General features: G+C 49.3%; 1 protein-coding gene across 1 annotated transcript; it reads right to left on the bottom strand.

Annotated features, from left to right (window-relative positions):
* Window positions 1-6382: 6382 nt before the first annotated feature.
* On the bottom strand, window positions 6383-21025 carry BPIFB6 (BPI fold containing family B member 6). The gene is made up of 15 exons (XM_052651270.1): window positions 20926-21025; window positions 18453-18552; window positions 17263-17367; window positions 16660-16809; window positions 16440-16503; window positions 15971-16031; window positions 15082-15173; window positions 13988-14164; window positions 12816-12869; window positions 12287-12460; window positions 11469-11536; window positions 8541-8586; window positions 7888-7951; window positions 7416-7492; window positions 6383-6415 (listed from the first exon to the last, which is right to left on the bottom strand). Exons 1-15 carry the CDS (start codon window positions 21023-21025, stop codon window positions 6383-6385), a joined length of 1365 nt encoding a protein of 454 aa, XP_052507230.1.
* Window positions 21026-21302: the final 277 nt, after the last annotated feature.

Genomic DNA, 21302 nt, shown 5'->3' with positions numbered 1-21302 from the left:
TCTATTCTCTATGTCTGTTTCTCCTTTTGCTGCCCTGTAAATAAATTCTTCGGTACCATTTTTCTAGGTTCAGTATGTATGCGTTAGAATACAAAATTTTTCTTTCTCTTTCTGAGTTGCTTCACTCTGTATAATAGGTTCTAGGTTCATCCACCTCATTAGAACTAACTCAAATGCATTCCTTTTTATGGCTGAGTAATATTCCATTGGGTATATGTACCACAACTTCTTTATACATTCATCTGTCAATAGACATCCAGGTTGCTTCCATGTTCTAGGTTCCAATAGCCACATTTTTTTAAGTGAAAGTTAATAGTATAGTTTAAATTGTCCATGAAGCATATATGGCTATTTACTATTGCTATACTTTCAGCTCCTCTGTGAGTGAATGAGTGAAGTCACTCAGTCATGTCCCACTCTTTGTGACCTCATGGACTGTAGCCTACCAGTCTCCTCCGTCCATGGGATTTCCCAGGCAAGAATACTGGAGTGGGTTGCCATTTTCTTCTCCAGGAGATCTTTCTGACCCAGGGATTGAACCTGGGTCTCCCGCCTTGTAGGCAGACGATTTACCATCTGAGCCAACAGGGAAGTCCCTCCTCTGTAGATTTGAAAACTTTCAAAACCCAAAATGGAAAAAACAACTTTAAAAAATGTATAGCTTTTTTAACCCAATGTGTCCAAAATATTATCATTTAACATTCAATCAATATAAAATTCTCAATAGACACCCTACTCTTGCTTTCTCATACTAAGTCTGCACACCAAATTTGGATTTCCCACCTTTCAAGTGTTCAATCAATCTCCTTGTCTGGCTGTTGGCTGTTGGCCATTGTACTGGTCAGCATACCTCTGGGGAGAACAGATAAGCACATGATGAAGTAAGTCAGAGGCTGATGACAAAAATAAAAAAGGGAAGGGGATCCAGTTTCAGTATGGCGGTCAGGGGAGGCCTTGTGTGACTCAGCTGGCAAAGATTCCACCTACAATGCAGGAGACCTGGGTTTGATCCCTGGATTGGGAAGATCCCCAAGAGCTTCCCTTGTGGCTCAGATGGTTGAGTCTGCCTGCAATGCAGGAGACCGGGGTTCAACCCTGGGTTGGGAAGACCCCCTGGAGAAGGAAATAGAAACCCACTCCTGTAATCTTGCCTGGAAAATCCCATGGATGGAAGTGCCTGGAAGGTACAGTCCACGGGGTCGCAGGGTCAGACATGACTGAGTGACTTCACTTTCACTTTTCATATTTGAACAAGTGTGACTTTGACCTGCAGGAGGAGAAGGAGTGGGCCAGGTGGTTACCTGGGGAAGAGCCCACCAGACAGAGGGAAGTTCAGTTCAGACATTCAGTTGTGTCCAGCTCTTTGTGACCCCCGGGGACTGCAGAACACCAGGTTTCCCTGTATATCACCCAACTCCTGGAGCTTGCTCAAATTCATGTCCATAGAGTCGGTGATGCCATCCAACCAACTCATCCCTTCTCCTCCTGCCTTCAATCTTTCCCAGCATCAGGGTCTCTTCCAATGAGTCAGTTCTTCGTATCAGGTGGTCAAAGTATTGGAGTTTCAGCTTCAGCCTCAGTTCTTCCAATGAATATTCAGGACTGATTTCCTTTAGGATTGACTGGTTGGATCTCCTTGCAGTCCAAGGGACTCTCAAAAGTCATCTCCAACAACACAGGTCAAAAGCATCAATTCTTTGGCGCTCAGCTTTCTTTATAGTCCAACTCTCACATCCATACATGACTGCTGGAAAAACCATAGCTTTGACCAGATGGACCTTTGTTGGCAAAGTAATGTCTCTGCCTTTTAACGTGCTGTCTAGGTTGGTCATAGCTTTTCTTCCAAGGAGCAAGTGTCTTTTAATTTCATGGCTATAGTCACCATCTACAGTGATTTTGGAATCCCCAAAAATAAAGTCTCACACTGTTTCCATTGTTTCCCCATCTGTTTGCCATGAGGTGATGGGACTGGACGCCGTGATCTTAGTTTTCTGAATGTTGAGTTTTAAGCCAGTTTTTAAACTCTCCTCTTGGACAGAGGGAAGAACCCCATGGATGGAGGGAAGGGCAAGTTCAAAGGCCTGAGGTGGTATGTTCTAGGAATACAAAGAGGGCTGTGCAGTTGGAGGGGTGTGGGGGCCACAGGGTCAAGGAGGTGACGCGGCCCTGCAGGTTACTGTACAGGCTTACAGACTTTGGCTTTTGTTTGCAATTCTTCAGCAGGTCCAGGCTCAGGCATTCCCTCCTCTAGGAAGCCCTCCTGTCTCTCAAGCTGGCTGTGACCCCACAGCCTCCTGGGATCCCCTCTGTCAGAATCTGTGACATGCAGGGTTGTAACCATGTTTCTGGGTACTCGTGGGTCTGTCTCTTGCATGGGGCCCTGAGACCCAATCTGGCAAGATGGGAGAAGGGGTGGTATTTACCTGATTCACCTCATAACCCCTGAACCCCTAACCATACAATATTCATCCTATGACTTTAGACACTGAGCCAGGTTACCCAACCACACCACTTTTAAATAAATAAATAAATCTTTTCTTGAAATATAAAGTCCAAACCCTAAGTGTGCAGCTTGATGAACTTTTACAAAATTCTTTTATTTCAGAAGCCCTGTTTTGTCCCCAGTCCTGACCTCTAACACAGCGATGAGCTCAGTCTGCTCTTGAGGGTACTATAAATGGGATTGCACACGTGTACTCTTTTGTGAATAGCTCCTTCACACCTTGTGTCTATGCAGTCCAGTCATGTTGTGAGAAGCAATGATTTGTTCTTCTTTGCCCTATGCTATTTCATTATGTGAACACACCCAGATTGCTTATCCATACTCCTGTCTAGAGGCACCCAGGCCTTCAAGTTGAAAGCTGCTCTGAGCATTCTTGTTAAGTCTTTTTGTGGACGTGCATTCCTTGTTCATTTCTCTTGCGTGGCCAACTAGGAGAGGGATTGCTGGGTCCTAGTAGTGCCTGTGGGGCTTCCCTGGTGGCTCAGTGGTAAAGAATCCATCTGCCAATGCAGGAGATGCAGATTTGATCCTGGATTGGCAAGATTCCCTGCGGAAGGAAGTGGCAACCCACTTCAGTATTCTTGCCTGGGAAATCCCATGGACAGCGGAGCCTGTGGGGCTCCAGTCCACGGGGTCGCGAAAGAGTCGGACCCGACTCGATGACTAAGCAGCAACAAAGTGAAGTAGCACGTGTCCACAGTGAATTTTCTTAGGTTTTTCACAGGGCTCTCCCAGTGCTCCTGCGCATATTCTTGCACACTGGCTACTGCCAGTATTCTTAAGACTCTTAGAGGGAGGAGGAGGGAAAGCTAGCACCTAGCTTTCATAGAGCAGTTATTGTCTGCAAGGCACTGATGTGTACAAATCATTCCAGTCATCATGATGATCAGGAAGGTCAGCATATCACAGCTCCTGTCTTACCCTCAAGGAGCCAAGGCTCTCTCTCCAAGAGGAAGCCACTGGCCCAAGGTCACACAAGAGTCCAGCTGACCTGTCTGACTCTGACACTCACCATCCCCCTCCCCCTTTAATTTTAATACAGCAGATTTACAATGTTGTGTTAGTGACACTCATCCTCTTAACCTTATCTTCCCCAATTCCTTCCAGATCCCACTCCAGTGGAAACCCCTACAACCTCCCCCGACCCCCGTCCAGCTCCCTAGGCTCCTGCAAGCCACCTCAAGCACCAAGACCCAGTCAGGGATTGGGCCTGTCGATGGTAAAGATTAATGAAAATGCATATCTCCAGGCCTTACCCTGCAGCCCTGACTCAATAGGTCTGGGGTGGAAGGCTCAGGAACTGGCATGTTTAACTTCAATCTGATGTGTAGCCCTTTTGAGAACCATGGGTGATGTGGAGCCGTGGAATGCATTAGAGCAGGGGAGGGGCTGAATGGCAAAGAGTGCCCCTGGGCATTAGGACCTAGAGGGAAGCCCCTGTAGCCAGAACTCCTGGGTCCAATTCCTAACTCTGATCATTACCATCTCAGAGCCATAGTTTCCCCAACCTGCAAAAAGGCTGATGTTAATTAAAATTGTCCACTCTCACCTGACTGGTCTGGCTGTGGGTACAGGTATCCAGGAAATAGGCCTTAGAGCATTAAGGAAAGGCTGCCAAAGGTGCCTGAGAAATTCAGATGATGGCAAGATCCCTGGGAGGCCTTCTTGAAGTTACTGCGGCTGAGAGTGGGCTGGGAAGGGAGAAGGCAGGCTGGGTGGTGACTGATGTGGACACAAATCTGGGGCATTGGTGGGTGGTCTTCAGTTCCCCCAGGGGGCTGCATGGCAGGCTTTGGGGGTCGATAGTCATGAGTCCAGGATCAAAGACCTGGCTCCCCTCCCTCCTTGCTCTGTGACCTTGAGCTGACCATACACCCTCTCTGGGCCCCAGTTCTTTAAAGAATGTTGATGCATCTTGCTGCTGAATATGGTGTGAAGAAGCATTGAGACTTGGACTCAGGCAGACAGGGTTCAAGCCCATCCCCACATGCAAGTGTGCCCTTAGGCGCTGGCTTCATCTCTCTGAGCCTCCACTTCCTCATCCAAGGTTGGGAGTCTTGGAAGCTGAGCAGTGCCCATGGGCAGAAAACCCCCATCATTACCTCTCTAGAAGCTGGGGTCACAGTGCAGGGCTCCCCTTGCCAGCCCAGCCCTCATTTTCTGCCCATAGTAAATCCAGGGTAACTGATCATTCAAAGAATGTTGCAATGAAATTAGAGATCAAAGTACTCAACCCCTTTCCTATTTCACAGATGGGAAAACTGAGGTCCGGAGAGGAGCTATGGTTTGTCCAAGGCCACATAGTGTGCCCTGGTTGTGCCAAGGCAAGAACCTGGTCCTCCTGACTCAGCCTTTCTGCCTTGGGTTCTCCATCTGTGCACTGGGCTGGGGAGGGGAGCAGTGAGTGTACTGTGTGAACATCTAAGGACAGGATTAGGGGATTGGAGGAGCCCAGGCACGCCTAGGATCAGGCATCAGCCACCCACAGATTACCCAGGCTTCTGTATGTGCCAGCCAGTCTCAAGGCTGCCATTGTCCCAGAGCTGGGAGATGATGGGTGATGAGATTAAGGTCGACTCTGAGGGAAAAGAGGACAGCCCAGGCACCCAGGCCAAGGCAAGGGAGGGGCCCTCCTTCCTCTGTGACATGGCTGTGGGCCAGGCTGGTACACAGACCCACCCATGGAGTCAGAGACCCTCCGACAGACACAAACAGCAACACATGGACTGTGGACACGTACATGGGACCACCATCTCAATACTTCCCAGGGCTGGAGCAACAGCCAATCAGAGGGGCTCTGAAGTACCTTTTTTTTTTCAAAGTTACAGGTTTTGGGGTTTGTTTTTTTTTCCAACATTCTAGCAAATGATACAGGAGAAGGTGGTGGCACCCCACTCCAGTACTCTTGCCTGGAAAACCCCATGGACGGAGGAGACTGGTGGGCTGCAGTCCATGAGGTCACGAAGAGTCGGACCCAACTGAGCGACTTCACTTTCACTTTTCATTTTCATGCCTTGGAGAAGGAAATGCCAACCCACTCTAGTGTTTTTGCCTGGAGAATCCCAGGGACGGGGAAGCCTGGTAGGCTGCCATCTATGGGGTCGCACAAAGTCGGACACGACTGAAGCGACTTAGCAGCAGCAGCAGCAGCAAATGATACTGATTTTGAGAATCCACTTAGAATGTATTTATTTTAGATTGTGTTTTTAACTTTGTTATATATAAAAATACATTCACTTTAAAGAAGGGTCAGTTTGAAGAACAGCGTCAGTAGGTGGCCCAGATGGTAAAGAATTTGCCTGCAATGCAGGAGACCCAGGTTCAATCCCTGGTCGGGAAGATCCCCTGGAGAAGGGAATGGTGACCCACTCCAGTATTCTTGTCTGGGAAATTCCATGAATAGAGGAGCTTGGTGGGCTATAGTCCATGGGATCACAAAGAGCCAGACATGACTGAGTGACTGAGCACACACACACACACACACACACACACACAGTGGGGATGGTCACCCTCCACTTATAGGGTTACTGCATAGATTAAATGAGATGGTACAAGTAAAGGTCTGAGCATGGCATTCAGCAGGTACTCAATATATGCTCAAGCCTGCCCCTCAGACCCAAGCTGCTCTTAGATCCCAAAACCCATTGAAGAGGAAGTAAAAACACACATCAATTTTCTACAAATAAAGAGATCAAAACATCAAATGTTGTTAGGGCCTTTCTCCTGTTTATTGCCAAGTCCCCAGCCCCGTCCTGCCCTGCTCACTCCTCATCAGCCCCAGTGGTAGGGGGCCAGGCCCACCCAGTTCCAATCAGGCTCCTCTGCTGTGGGTAACTAGTTGACGGTGTGCAGGCAGCTGGCAGGCAAATCCTGTCCCAGTCAGTCTAGCTTCAGGTTCAGCACCAGGGCATTCTGGCAGGAGAAAAAGGGCCAGGAGCAGGTGTGGGGAACAATGAGGGGCCACCCAGACACAGACTGGGGTGGACAGGGGTGTGGTCAGGAATGAAATCAGCTCAGTGTTTAAGAAGAAGGAGGGGGCTTCCCTGGTGGCTCAGTGCTTTAAAAAAAAAAAAAAAATCTGCCTGTCAGTACAGGAGACACAGGTTCAATCTCTGGTCCAAGAAGATCCCACATGCCACAGGGCAGCTAAGCCTGTGTGCCACAACTCCTGAGCCTATGCTCTAGGGCCCGGGGGCCATAGCTACTGAAGCTTGTCCACTCCAGAGCCTGTGCTCTGCAGCCAGAGAAGACACTTCAGTGAGAAGCCTGTGCACTGCAACGAGAGGGTAGCCTCTGCTTGCCGCCTCTGCTCGCCGCAATTAGGGAAAAGCCTGCACAGCAGTGAAAACCCAGCACAGCCAAAAATAAAGAAGGAAATGTTTAAAAAAGGAAGACTGGCCTTATGACCCTGCACCTCTCTGAACCTTGAGTTTCTTAACAATCAAGTGAGGAGAAGCACCCCTACCTCCCAGAGCAGAGAGATCAAATGAGAAAAATGTCCACTCAATGCTCCAAGTGCAGTGCTTGGTGTGCAAGGCAAAGCTAACATTTATGGAGCACTTACTGTATGCCTTTAAGTGAATTATCTCCATAAATCATCACAACAGCTCTCCAGAGTATATTATTATCTCTATTTGAGACGACAGAAAAATAGAAGCACTGAGAAAGAGAAAGCAATTCGTCCAAGGCAGCAGAGGAGGACAGTAGCAGAATTAATGTTTCCTTCGGGGGATCCCTGGCTAAGGGCAGCCTCCAGATTCTGAGGGGCAGGGTCTTGCTCAGGGGATTGGCAAGACTGTACTGATAGCCGCTGCCCTCCTTAGTCCAATGCCCTCCAAGTTGAGAATGGCAGGCTCTTGCTCATTGGCCAAAAATATTGGCTGAACTGGCCTTTCCCACCTCCTTTCCTCACCTCAGTTATGTCCAGCTCTGCCAGGTTGTAGTTCATGTCCAGAAGGTCAGGAAGTGGGAACCCAACTTGGAGTACATCTGAGAAATATAGGAAGAGTTATTTCAGCCTAACCTGCTCTGCAACTAAGTGGCTGCCTGGAGCAACATAGTGGGAAATAGTGCAGTGATTGATTCATAATGTCTGCCAGCTGCACAGGCCTAGACACCTTCAGCTGAATAACCACCGACTTGCATCCCAGGGTGGGGTCAAGATCTGACTTCTGGTATGGGGTCAAAGGTCAGAGTCCAAGTTGTTGAAGGGACCCTTGTCCCCAAGCAAGTGACATTAACATGACATTAGCCTCGAAGACTCACTATTGACTATGCATTCCCTTTTAGGTTTCCTCATTTGGGGCCAGTGGAGGGCCTTTGAGACCACCCTTGTGACATCCCTTTCTGCTCAGAGTGCTTCTTGGCACCAGCAAAATCCTCACCATTGATGACTGGGATGTAGGCTTCTTGGAGAAAATCAGTGATGAAGCCAATCAATTTCTTCTCCTGGCAAGAAAGAGAGAAAGAGAAAGTACCCTCATCCCATCATTCCATTAATTCAACAGATTTTTTTTCAGCTCTTAGTCCAGCTGAGTCCAAGGACCACAGGAATGAATATTAGAGACATCAAGTCACATTAAAACTGCATCTGACTGTTACTTTGTAGACGGATGCCCTTCATTTCTGCTTAGCTCCTGTCCAGTCCACGGGGTCGCAAAGAGTCAGATAACGACTGAGCAACTGAGCACACACTACTCCTAACTACATCAGGTTCTGGGTTGGGCCCTGAGGCTACAGAAACTAATAAAAATAGCACCTGGGCTGCGCAAACAAGCTCAGGGTGCTGCTATGCACAACAATGCTTTTAAAATCAATCTAGGGAGATGTCCAGATTCTATCCAGAAGAGAACAGAGACTCAGAGAAGCAAAACAATTTTCCCAAGGTCACACAGTCAGTCAGGAGCCCCAAACCCCACAACGACCTACTGTATTCACTCTGCCTCCATTTCAGAGCTCTACCCTGAAATCCCAAGGTGAATAGGCGCAGTTTTTTTGCTTTTAAGCCAGACCAGGCAGAAGTACCTGGGATACTTACCTTGAAGGGGCCAATCGATGAGGACCTCCGGGACATGCTCAGTAATCTGCAGAAGAGAGGGAACCAGGGAGGGGGAAGGGCAGTCAGAGCACTGGAGAAAAGGCATCTCAAATACCGCCAGCTCCTCTCTGATGGGGAAGTCCCCTTAGCCTTCACACTAGGCACTCCTAAGTCTGTTTACATGCTACCTGTGATGAGGCACTTACCGCTGTTCCTTACCGCCCATGTTGTTTCCCACAGCTCAAACCACTGACGTCTCTCATTGGTCCTGACTCCTCTCTTTGGGACCCAAACTCTGTCTATTGCACCTGCCCAAGGCCAGATATGCAGAGGTTTGCAGCTCAGTTAGCCAGTTCCAGACTTCTGCAGCACACAGAGCTGGGGTCCCTCACAGGACCCCCCCTCTGCACAGCCTCTGGTGGCACTAATGCACGTTGGCACCAGAACAGGCCATATGATGGTCATCTACTGGTTCTATCTTCCCAACATCTATTCTTTATTCCAATAACAGACTCTCCATTTCCTGATCCTCTCTATCCAAGGTATTACAGTGGGGTGAGCACATCACCCAGACCTGGCCAATCAGAGCATTCGATCTCTAGAGTCATCAGTTCAGTTCAGTTCAGTCATGAGCTTAGTTTTCTGAATGTTGAGTTTTAAGCCAACTTTTTCCCTCTGCTCTCTTTCACTTTCATCAAGAGGCTCTTTAGTTCTTCACTTTCTGCCGTAAGGGAGGTGTCATCTGCCAGGAGGTTATTGGTGTTTCTCCTGGAAATCTTGATTCCGGCTTGTGCTTCATCCAGCCTAGCATTTCACATGATGTATTCTGCATATAAGTTAAGTAAGTAGGGTGACAATATACAGCCTTGATGTACTCCTCTCCCACTTTGGAAGCAGTCTGTTGTTCCATGTCCAGTTCTAACTGTTGCTTCTTGACCTGCATGCAGATTTCTCAGGAGGCAGGTCAGGTGGTCTGGTATTCCTATCTCTTTCAGAATTTTCCATAGTTTGTTGTGATTACACAGTCAAAGGCTTAGTCAATAAAGCAGAAGTAGATGTTTTTCTGGAACTCTCTTGCCTTTTCAATGGTCCAGTGGATGTTGGCAATTTGATCTCTGGTTCCTCTGCCTTTTCTAAATCCAGTTTGAACATCTGGAAGTTCACAGTTCATGTACTGTTGAAGCCTGGCTTGGAGAATTTTGACCATTATTTTGCTAGCATGTGAGATGAGTGCAATTGTGTGGTAGTTTGAACATTCTTTGGCATTGCCTTTCTTTGGGATTGGAATGAAAACTGACCTTTTTCCAGTCCTGTGGCCACTGCTGAGTTTGCCAAATTTGCTGGCATATTAAGTGCAGCACTTTCACAGCATCATCTTTTAGGATTTGAAATAGCTCAACTGGAATTCTATCACCTCCACTAGCTTTGTTCATAGTGATGCTTCCTAAGGCCCACTTGACTTCACATTCCATGATGTCTGGCTCTAGGTGAGTGATCACACCATCATGGTTATCTGGGTCATAAAGATGTTTTTTGTACAGTTCTTCTGTGTATTCTTGCCACCTCTTCTTAATATCTTCTGCTTCTGTTAGGTCCATACCATTTCTGTTCCTTTATTGTGCCCATCTTTGCATGAAATGTTCCCTTGGTATCTCTAATTTTCTTGAAGACATCTCTAGTCTTTCCCATTCTATTGTTTTCCTCTATTTCTTTTCATTGATCACTGAGGAAGGCTTTCTTAACTCTCCTTGCTATTCTTTGGAACTCTGCATTCAGGTGGGTATATCTTTCCTTTTCTCCTTTGCCTTTCATTTCTCTTCTTTTCTCAGCTATTTGTAAGGCCTTCTCAGACAACCATTTTGCCTTTTTGCATTTCCTTTTCTTGGGGATGGTCTTGATCACTGTCTCCTGTACAATGTCATGAACCTCCATCCATAGTTTTTCAGGCACTTTGTCTATCAGATCTAGTCCCTTGAATCTATTTGTCACTTCCACTGTATAATCATAATAGATTTGATTCAGGTCATACCTGAATGGTCTAGTGGTTTTCCCTACTTTCTTCAATTTCAGTCTGAATTTTGCAATAAAGAGACATAGTGATTAGCTTAGAGTTGGTCATGTGATCCACACTAGACCAATGAAAACAGCCTTTGAGATTTTGTTAGAACGGTTAAATAAAAGGTCTCTCTTCTTATTGGGGTCACTTTGCCACCAACTGGGGAGCAGCTGCCTGAGAATGTCCAACAAAGTAGAGAGCAAAAACCAAGGGAAGAGAGGGATAAACTTTGAGGATTTTTGTGCACCTAGATCCAGCCATGCCTGAAAGGGGAGAACTACTGATAGAGATTTTAATTATATGACTCAAGAGTCCCTTTAGGGCTTAAGCGAGTTAAAGTCAGAATTGTCTCTTCAACCAATAGAACCTTGGCACCCAACACATCAGACAAGAAATTATGACAAATACAAAAAGTATTCAGCAATTGAATACTTAACTAGGCTTAACACATAGATAGAGCTCTATAATTGTTGACTGTTATCAGTATAAAGAAAGTGTTCCTAGAGAAGGTAATATTTGAGGTGGGCACTGACTAGCAGGTGGCATTTGGATGGCATGGGTAAAAGCCTGTTCGTGAAAAAGGGAACATGATCACACGATCAGATTCACTGTGCCAGAGCCTAGTGGATTAGTGGGAGCAGTGGTGGGAGAATTTGAGAAGGGCCTTGAGTGCCAGGCTAAGATTTGACAAAAGATCGTGCACACAATGGGGAGCCATTGAGGGTTCTAGAGCAGGCATAGAGACCAGAGAGGCTTGGCAGTGTGGGCTGTGCTGGCTGGGTCAGAGGAAGGCCCTGGAGCAGGAAACCAAGTGGTCTTGGTGGTGCCTAGGCCGGGGTACAGGGATACCAACCTGGGCAGCATACTCCTACCTGTCCAGAGAGGTGGTCATCTGCAGCCGGTCCTCATGAACCAAGTACTGGATTTTCAGGTTGAAGTGCTGACACAGAGTGGGGGGAAAGCAGGAAGAAGGCAGTGGGTCCCCCATCAGGGTTGGTAAAACCAGGGGCTCTACGACCTTCCCAGAACCGCCACCACTGCCGAGACAGAGCAAGAGTCTTCCTCTCTGCCCACCTCACCCTCAGGAACTGAACCCAGCAGTCTCCCCATTCCCCTAGCCCAGGATCCTCATCCTCCCTGTACCCAGCCCACGACAGCACTATCAGAAATCCTGGCATGTTTGTGGGTCCCTGAACATACCATGTTTTTGCTCCAGGCCACATCCTGTTACTCTGTCTGGAGTACCCTCCATCACCAACCTCCCCAACCTCAACACTTTCCCTGGCCAGATCCTGCTCAACTTTCAAAACATAGCTCAGGCATCACCTCCTCTAGGAAGTCCTCTGTGATTTCCTCAAAATAGATTTGCAATCTCTCTAGGTTCCTATAGTTCCCTGAGTGAGACTTTCACTGCCATTATAGATGCTAATGAATGTCAGAGGGTGGGAAAATGAACAGGAAAGAGAGGGAGGGAAGGAGGGAAGAGAAAGAAATGATCTTTCTAGTCACTTGGAGGTTCAATTGCAGAGCCCAAAATCAGACAGTAGGTGACAGTGCCCAGAAGGTTATGACCAAATAATCAAGATTAACTAAGAACCCTTCAATCCATTACTTGACTATGAGCTAAAAGCCTACCCTCCAGCTTCAAATGTCCATAAGTTGGGCTTAGCTGGGAAAAAAATCCACTCACAGTTTCCAGGACAAAGAGGGATACAGGCAGCTTGCCCCGCCGCCGAGCAGCAAACATCTCCAGGGTGCCGTGGAGGTGCAGCAGGCTCTTGCCGGTCTTCATGGTGACCTTGGGGGGCTTGTTTATCCTGATCTGGGTCACCAGGGGTTTCGGCTTTGGGTAGGCTTCAGCCACCTACGGAAACCAGGAAACTCCCTCAGGGCCAATCCTCAGACTGGTGGTTTCCATTGAAACCAGGAGTCTGACATGAAATAGGTGATTTCTACCTTGGAAGTACTATATGCAAAGGCTGGGATATGTCGATCGGGAAATAAAGGAAACAAAACAAAATCTGGCTATTTCTATATTGGACATAGAAAGTACAACGCACAAAACCTGGGCGTTCCTGTGGGGGGGCCCAAAGACTACTTTACGGAGAAGTTGGGATGATTCCACCCTGGACAAGGGAGACACGGTATTGAAAATCCATTTGCCTGGATGGAGAACAGGGCAGGTGATTATGGTGACTATGGAGAGCTGGGGCACTTACTTTAGGGATGAAGCCAGCTAGTGTCACAGTGGTTTGGGGGGGCAGCTCACCGATCTACAAAATAATAGTCAAGGTTAGGATTGCTGAAGGCTTCCCTGAGTCATCCTAACAAACCTCTCCTCTGACTTAAAAAGACATGCCCTCTGAGGTCCTTCATCAAAATAGTTATCACTCTTTGATTAAGTAGATAATGAGCTCCTGGATAGCCCAGACTGTGGCTCACACATTCCAATGCCCATACCTCTCAGTACAAGATCATGCACTAAGAAAATTTTGTTTGATGAAAAAGTAGACAGAGAGATGGGAGAATGGGTAAATGCAATGGATAAGAGGACGTGGGTGAAGGGATTCACAGATGGATAGGTGGATGGAGAAAAAGTATAAACAGATAAGTGGGTGAATGGATGGGTGGATTGATGGATGGGTGTTTGTGTAGGAGAATGAATAATAGATAGCAGATGGATGGCTGCATGGAGGCATGAAAGGAATAATGGAGAAGGGAGGATGGGTGGGTGGGAAAATGGTGGAATCATCTGATAAATGGATGGGAAAATGGATGATGAATGGATTGATGGGTGGAGGGATGAATAGAAAGGTCCACAAATGGATGGTGGGTGCATGGATGCGAGGATGGGGATCAGTGGGGATGAATGAATGAATGGATGGATTGATGGCTGGCTGGCTGGATCAGTAAATGAGTAGGAGGATGGATAATGGAGAACGGATGAGTAGATGGGTGGGTATCTGGGTGTTTAGGTGGTAAAAGGCAGATACATAGATTCATTCATTCAATAGTATCAGCCCCTGTTCTAGGTATGGATGGTATGGAGGGTTGGGTGGATTCTAGCTGAAAGGATAGAGTCTAGGACATGACTACATAGTAACAAGGCAGACTGGAAAAAAAGAAGGTGGATGGATGAACAATGCAGAGGAGCTGTAGGTTGGTGGATAAATGCCTGGTGTATGGACAGTTGAATGGACAGATGAATACACAGTGGCTACATGGGCAGAGAGATGGTGGATGATGGGGTGAAATGACGATAGAAATCTGTCCCGGCCCCTCCCGGTCCTAGCATTACTCACAACCCCAGGATAATTCTCAGTCTGGGCAGGGACTGTCATTACAGGGGGCAGATGCAGATATGGAGGGGTGTGGTCACTGGGCAGCTCACCATCGTATCCTTGACTTTTACATCAAAGGACTTCTGCAGAAGAGCAAGCTCTGCCGTGAGGAAGGCGGCCGAGAGCAGCAGCTGTGAGGAGCCTTCAGCATAGTCCTCAGGGAACTCAGCCCCTCCAGCATCATCCACAAGCTGGACGGTGTTGCCCTTTTGCTGCTGCACCACAGGCTGCGGGACAGCCAGGGGAGAGACACTCAGCCTTGACCATGGGCAAGCCTCAGTCCTCCAAACGAATGGTGCTCAGACCAGCCTAGTGTTAGTATCTGACTCTTTGTGACCCCATGGACTGTAGCCCACCAAGCTCCTCTATCCATGGGAGTTTCCAGGCAAGAATACTGGAGTGGGTTTCCTTCTCCAGGGGATCTTCCTGACCCAGGGATCGAACCCAGGTCTCCTGCACTGCAGACAGACTCTTTACCATCTGAGCCACCAGGGAAGTCTGTGCTGCCCAAGTCAGCAAGCAAGTCATAAAATGGTTGAGCCAGAGCAGTGTGGAGTGGCTCAACTCTCCCAGCGTACAGATGGGTAGACTGAGGCCCACAAGGATAATGGAGTCAATCACTAAATCCCTGGCAGCTCCACATAGGATTGTGTAAGTAACCTCAGTTAATCTGATTCTATATGATTAGAGCCCTCGTTTACTATTTTAACCTCAAGAGAAAGAGGTAAATGGAAGACAACGTGCAGCCTGTAAGAGCCCCACTGGAGGAAGACTTCACAGGGAGATGACCACTTGGGATTCTTCTTTCCATTCCTGGGAGATGCAGTCACCTGGTCACCAGAGTTCTGGAGTCCTGGGTGAGGCCCTAACCAAATCCTGCCTCCCTGCTAAGCTGGGTGCTCTCTTCTATACAACGACAGTGGGCAAGCCACTCACTGGGAGAAGCAGGCAGCCTCAGGGGTGTGGGTGTGGACTTGGCCATCCCAGAAATTAGCTCAGGATTTGGGGTTCGTATTGAGAGCAGAAAGAGAAAGAGGCCCTTCCCACCCTCTGCAACCCCAGCCCAGCCACCAGCCCTGGCAGAAGCAGCCCCCACCACTCAAGCCAGTGAGACCTCTGCCGGCTGATGCCTTTTGGTGCTTACACTGAAGTCCACTTGAATGTAGCTGGGTGTAGTGGTCGGTACAGATGTCAGGACATATTGGACAGTGCCCATCTGGCCCACAGGCATGGGGGCTGCGCAAAGATGAAGGTTCACTCAGAGAGACACCAGCCCAGGGACAGTCTGGAGAAACCAGCTCCAGCCAGCTGCCACCTGAACCTGGCCTGGATGCCAGGACCCCGGCCCTCTCTGTGACACAAGGCAAACTGCTTAGCATCTCTGGGCCTCAGTAGTTTCATCTGCAGAATGGAGGCAATGGTGCCTGATCTAGAAAATCACGCCACCTCACATCACCCTGCAAATACAGAGCCTGAGCGTTTACCAAGGGTTGTCCAGCTCAGCTCTCACAGCAGATTGGTGGCGTCAGGATTATTGGTTCCAGTTTACAGATGCACAGACTGAGAATTGGAGGTGTGAAAGAATGTCCCAGGCCACTCTGCTGGGCACATGAACCAGTTTTCCTCAGTCTCAGCCACTGGGGTTTCTCCTCCTGGTCTTGGGGAGCCCTGTGGACCCCACAGTGATAGAGGTGGCTGTTTTCCCTTGACAAAGAAAAGGGTGGGGTTACTACTGGAATTACTCTTCGTGGTACAAGGTTGGTGGATGAGCTGTTGTAAACAAAGGCTGCTGTCCTTGGAGTCTGGGAGGGTGATAGAATGCTGGGTGGAGGGCTGAGAGGTAAGGACAGCCCCTCAGGGCTTAAGGCTCCCCCTCTGGGCATTGCGGGGAGGAGTGGACTCCATGACCTCAGACCTCCTCTAGTCCCAAGGCCAGGCCAGGAGCAGGCACTTGAATGGGGAGTGGGACATCCAAAACTTCTAGCCATCCTGCTGACCCCATGTGGGAGCAAGGCATGGCTAGGGCTACATACCGTTCAGGCTGGCCCACTTCTTGTTCACATACACCAGGACTGCATCAATGGCAGGACACATCTGGAAGGAGAGAAAGCGCTGGGCTAGAGGGGGCCCTGAGTGGAGGGCCCCATTCTCGCAGCTGAATATTTCTCCATGGGGAGTCTTAAGAGCCCTGGTGGGATAGGGACTGGAGGGGGAACCAAAGCCACAAGTCATACAGAAAGTCAATGGCAGAGTCCCAGGGACTGGTGCACTCAGCAGGGTTGGCAAGCCGTGCGGTACCAGCTGCCATTTCCTCCTCCTCTGCTTATGGCAGACATCACTAGCTGATCACGGTACTTCCTCCCACTGAGCCAGCCACAGCCTCACGAGCCTCCTCAGCCACCAACAGTTGATCGAGATCAGCAGCGTAGATGAAACGCGCTTACCAGCCCTGATCTAAGCAGTGCCGGGGATGAGGGGCAGAGGCTCACTCTGGGCACTCACCAGAGCAGGAAGAACTTTATGTAGGGTGCTGTCCAGGAACTTGTTGACCACCTTGGGCAGCATGCTGGACACAGAGAATGGGGACAGAGGCATAGATGGCAGGAAGTCAGGCATGGGACATGCAGGGACATGGCTAAGGAGTTCAGTGGCTCAGGAAGTGGGGCTGGGTCGGGCTGGCAAGGTGGACCAAGCCTTCCTCCCCAACCACAGAGAACCTCACTTGCTAGGCAGGTTTGTCTTCACACTGACCAGGATGACCTCACAGCCCTCACTCTTGAACATGGGGAGGCCCGTCTCCTCATCCTGCAGAAGCCGGTTGGTGGCTGTGATGTTCAGGACCACGATGATCTCCATGTTTCCACCCATGAAGCTGGAGGGGAGGGCAGGCAGACATCAGGGCACCACTGCCACTGTGGCCACAATCTCAGCCTCTCTGAGAGGGGAAAAGGGTGGGAGACCATGCCATGGGACAGAGAGAGGGATGGGACCTGCCCAAGTTCACACAACCAGCCTTTGCTCTCCTCTCTTGCTTTGGTGAACTCCTATACATCCTTCAAAACCCTGCTCTGCTCAGCTGTCATCATCTCCCCAAAGCCTTTTCTAATCCCCAGCCCCTACACCCTGTCAATATTTCTTCTGTCCCAGGCCAATCTATCAGTCTGTGATTATCTGTGCTTAGGTCTGGTTCCCGTCAAAGGTAGGAACCAACTTTGCATTATCTCAGACCACAGCATGGTACACAGTAGGTACTCAATCAACGGGCATGTAAGAGTGAGACAAAGAGGCCATTGTCCTTTCCTTCTCTCCTCCCTGCCATACTCACCTCTTGCCAGTGATGGTCATGCCCGTGGACACACACTGGAAGACGCCCACCCCAGGCATGAAGTTCATTGTGATGACAGGCAGCAGCACATCCTTCACTTTCAGACTGGGAGGGGCAGACATCTGAGCAGTGAGAACTGGACAGGTGAGACCCCTCAACGCACTCCTCCACCACTTTGCTGGGAGGCCTTGGGTAAATCCCCCATCCCATGTCATAGGGATAAACCTATCTCTGGGGCTGTCGTGAAACGCAAACGAAAGGCTGAACATGAACCAGTCTGTACACAGAAAGCGCTCCTTGTGGGTTAGATGACATGTGGCTTAATTTGTGACCCTGGGCTGCTCCCTTCCCTGATGTAGGCCTCCGTTTCCCCACTGACAAAAAGAAGAGGTTTGCTTAGATCCGAGTTTCTCATCAGTGATGCTATGGACATTTGGGGCAAGACCATCCTGTGTTGTGGGCTGTCCTGTGCATTGTAGGATGTTTCATAGAAACCGTGGCTTCTGCTCACCACAGGGACTAGGTGCACTCCCCCTCCCCCACTCTACAAGTTGGGACAATCAAAAATGTCTCCAGACATTGCCAGATGTCGCCTGGAGGCAAAATCACTCCTGGCTGAGAACCACCAGTCAAGATCTGGGATAACAAAGTTGTGGCACATTTACTTCACCTGCCCACCCAGACCTCTTGGCAGACATTGTAACCGATCACACTGCTATTTCCTGCTAAGTCCAGAAAGTGTCTCAGAACCCTCCCCAGGACATCATTCCAGACAGCCCCTACTAATCAATCCCATATGATGCAAGCAAGGAAACTAGTTTGCCCCTGTCCTTAGATGATTGTTTCCATTCAGCCACTGGAGGATTTTTCATTCAATTTCACGTTCATCCAGCAAGCTCCTGCTTCATGCAGGGGGTTGGAGTCTGACTTTCCAACTTCACTTCCTCCTCCCAATGGCCCTGCTCACAACAGGACTAGAATTGTCCCCAGTGGGTGACTGAGGGGACTGAGGTCCAGGCAAGAGCAGTGACCTGCCCAAGGTCACACAGCAAGCCAGCAGCAAAGCCAGAAAGAGGCCCCATGTCCTGTATCAGCTCTTTCACTCAGGTCCTGGGCATAGCGTTACCCACCACCCTCTGCCCTAACCACCACCCCCTTCCCCCAGCTCATGAAGCTCCTCCCCTGCTCACTTAGTGATGCCCTTGATAGGCGTCATCCCTGGGCGTTTTTGGCCCGCCTCAGCTGCCATCTTCTCCAGGATATGACTCTCATCCATGGCATTCTGGACCTCTGGAAAGGAGAAGAGTCAGGTAGACCCTCGCCCGGGCTCCTCACTGCTTCCTTCCCTGGCCAGTCTCTCAGGCATCCCAGAAACAAGTCGTGTGCAGACCCTGCCCTCTTCCAGCCTCAAGGGGGAGACAGAGTCACCAACAAAAACAGTAGGGAGTGACGAGAGGAGGGAGAGGGTGGACGAATTGAGAGTGCTGCATCGACATACAGACACTACTGTGGTAAAACAGACAGCTAGTGGGAACTCCCCCCGGGAGGATCCCGTGGACAGAGGAGCCTGGCAGGCCACAGTCCGTGGGGTCGCAAAGAGCTGGACATGTCTGTGCGACTAACTTTCACTTTTTTCAGGGGGAAGCTGCTGTATAACACAGGGAACTCAGCTCCATGCTCTGAGATGACTTAGAGGGGTGGCGTGGGGAGAGAGCGTGGGAGAGAGGTCCAAGGGTAGGGGGGCATATGGGTGGCGTGGGGAGAGAGCGTGGGAGAGAGGTCCAAGGGTAGGGGGGCATATAGGTATACTCAGAGCTGATTCACGTTGTTGTGCAGTAGAAACTAGCATAACATTGTATACTCCAATTAAAAATACAATAAACAATACAGTGAATTCTACTGGAAAATACTTTGGCAGAATCTATGAAAGCTGAATAGAATATATTCGATAACCGTGAAATTCCGCTACTAATTACATACCCAACAGAAATGTGCTTGTGTTCAATAAAATGCGTATTTTGGAATTAGACATTGTAAAATAGCTGTATTTTTGAGTACCGCATAAAAATTCATCATTAAAAGAAGAAAAAGTGATGAGAGCCAGGACTGCCGGTACTGTGGTTAAGACAGTGCTGTGGTTAAGATTCCACGTCCCATTGCAGAGAGCGCAGATTCAATCCTTGGTCAGGGAACTGAAGTCCCACGTGCCGTGGAGTGCAGTCAAAAAAATTTTTTTAAAAAGCAAGAAAGAAATATATTGTAAATAAAAGTGATAAGAGCCATAAGAAGTTCAAGCAGCTAGAGGAACCACATGACAGGTTTGGGCCAGGAAAGGAAGAGCTGGGGAAGGTTTCCAGGAGGAGGTGACCTGTCAGTTGGTCCTTAAAGGAAGAATAGGATTTTCACCAGGAAGCAAAGAGGTAAAGGAGGTGGCTCAGGGCAGAGGACGCACCAAGGGCAAAGGCGGGAAGAGGGGAAGGAGGTGGCGTGGCGAGAGAGGAGAGAGGAACACAGGGTGGCTGGAGTGGGGAGGACAGGACTGGACTCTGGAGCAGTTTCCAGGGCACATCCCGGAGGCCTTGAACCTCAAGTTAGAGGGCTTTACGCTGTAGCCCAGACACTCTCAATCCGGGGTGGTTAGGGAATTCAACTGGGAGCTTGTTAAAGTAGAGATACTGTGCCCGAAGCCAAGACATTCTGATTCCCCAGGCCTGGGGGCCCCCCACCCCAAATGATACTGTGCCAGAAACACCCTGTAATAGTCACAAGCTAATTCCCAGAGAGGGGACAAATTCTGAGCTGATAAAATCCTTAGCTCTTTGCGCCTGGATGTGACTTCCCTGAGGGTCACAGAGCTGAGGGTGGAAAATACCTCTTAGTAAAGAACCCTCAGAGCCTTTTCATCTCTATTTCATCTGAAGTGTGTTAGTTTCTCAGTCGTATCCAACTCTCTGCGACCCCATGGACTGTAGGCAGATTCTTTACCATCTGAGCCACGGGGAGTTTGTATCACAATTTCATTTGATCCTGCCCCAAAAGGACAGTTTACCATTTTACATTTTTTTAAATATATATTTTTATTTATTTGGCTGCACTGACTTAGTCGCAGTGTGCAGGATATCTAGTGACAGCAGGCAAACTCTTAGTTGTAGCCTGTGGGATCTAGGTCCCTGACCAGGCATTGAACCCAGGCTGCCGGCACTGGAGTTCGGAGCGGCCTCTGGACCACCAGGGAAGTCCCACTATTTCACATTTCTTTACATTTTACATCCATTGATGAGCACACTGGCAACACAGAGAGGGTACTTGGCTTGTTTGAGGTCACAGAGTAAATTGTTGGCAGAGCTGGGATTTGGCTCATGTCTGTCACCCCGATGACCCACTTGTGGACATCAACCCCTGCCATCAAGGCCAAGGAGAGGCTACAGGAGGGAGAATTTCCAGCTCTGCCTTCAGCTTGTTGGGGGACCTTGGGAAGGTCACCCTATTTTCTCTGGGTCTCAGTTTCCTCTCCTCTCTGTAAAATGGAAGAATAACACATTGCTTATAAGTTTACTCTGAGGATCACAGAGCCCTCAAGTCTATGTAAACACGGGCAGTCACTACCTAACCCCAGTCACACACCTCTCCCACACCCCCAGCCAACACCCCGCGCCAGCTCACCGCGATTCAGGACGTCCATGCCCAGCCGCAGCAGTGCCCCGGGGTCCGCTCGCGTGGGAGTCAGCAGGCTGCAGAGCGCCAGACGCAGGATCCACAGCATGGCTCCGCCTGTGCCATAGGGCCTGAATTGGGTGCAGCTCAGCAGGCCCTGGTTCTCCCAGGAACCTCTCGTGCTCCAGAGCAGACAGAGCCCCCTGGATGATCTCAGAAGTCTAGGAGCCTTTGGACTCCAACCAGTTCAGAGAACCTCATGCCTGCCTCCTCCCAAAGGGCCCAAGGGTGTTCGGATGAAACACCAGGTCTTCTGGAGTCACCCCGAGCAGGTCAATTCCCTCTCTAAGCCTCAGCTTCCTCATCTGTGGGCCTGATGCATTCTG

This window comes from Budorcas taxicolor, chromosome 13 (genome assembly GCF_023091745.1).
Source record: "Budorcas taxicolor isolate Tak-1 chromosome 13, Takin1.1, whole genome shotgun sequence".
Classification (NCBI taxonomy): domain Eukaryota; kingdom Metazoa; phylum Chordata; class Mammalia; order Artiodactyla; family Bovidae; genus Budorcas; species Budorcas taxicolor.
Note: the sequence above shows the minus strand (reverse complement) of the source record. Positions and strands in the feature narration are given on the sequence as shown.

Excerpts from the sequence above, each read along its gene's own strand:
- BPIFB6 (XM_052651270.1), bottom strand. The coding sequence starts at position 21,025 with ATGCTGTGGATCCTGCGTCTGGCGCTCTGCAGCCTGCTGACTCCCACG. Across the intron at positions 16,504-16,659 it reads AAGACAAACCTGCCTAGCAA|CATGCTGCCCAAGGTGGTCA; the intron begins GTGAGGTTCTCT and ends CTCTGTGTCCAG. Across the intron at positions 7,952-8,540 it reads CATCGATTGGCCCCTTCAAG|GAGAAGAAATTGATTGGCTT; the intron begins GTAAGTATCCCA and ends CTTTCTTGCCAG.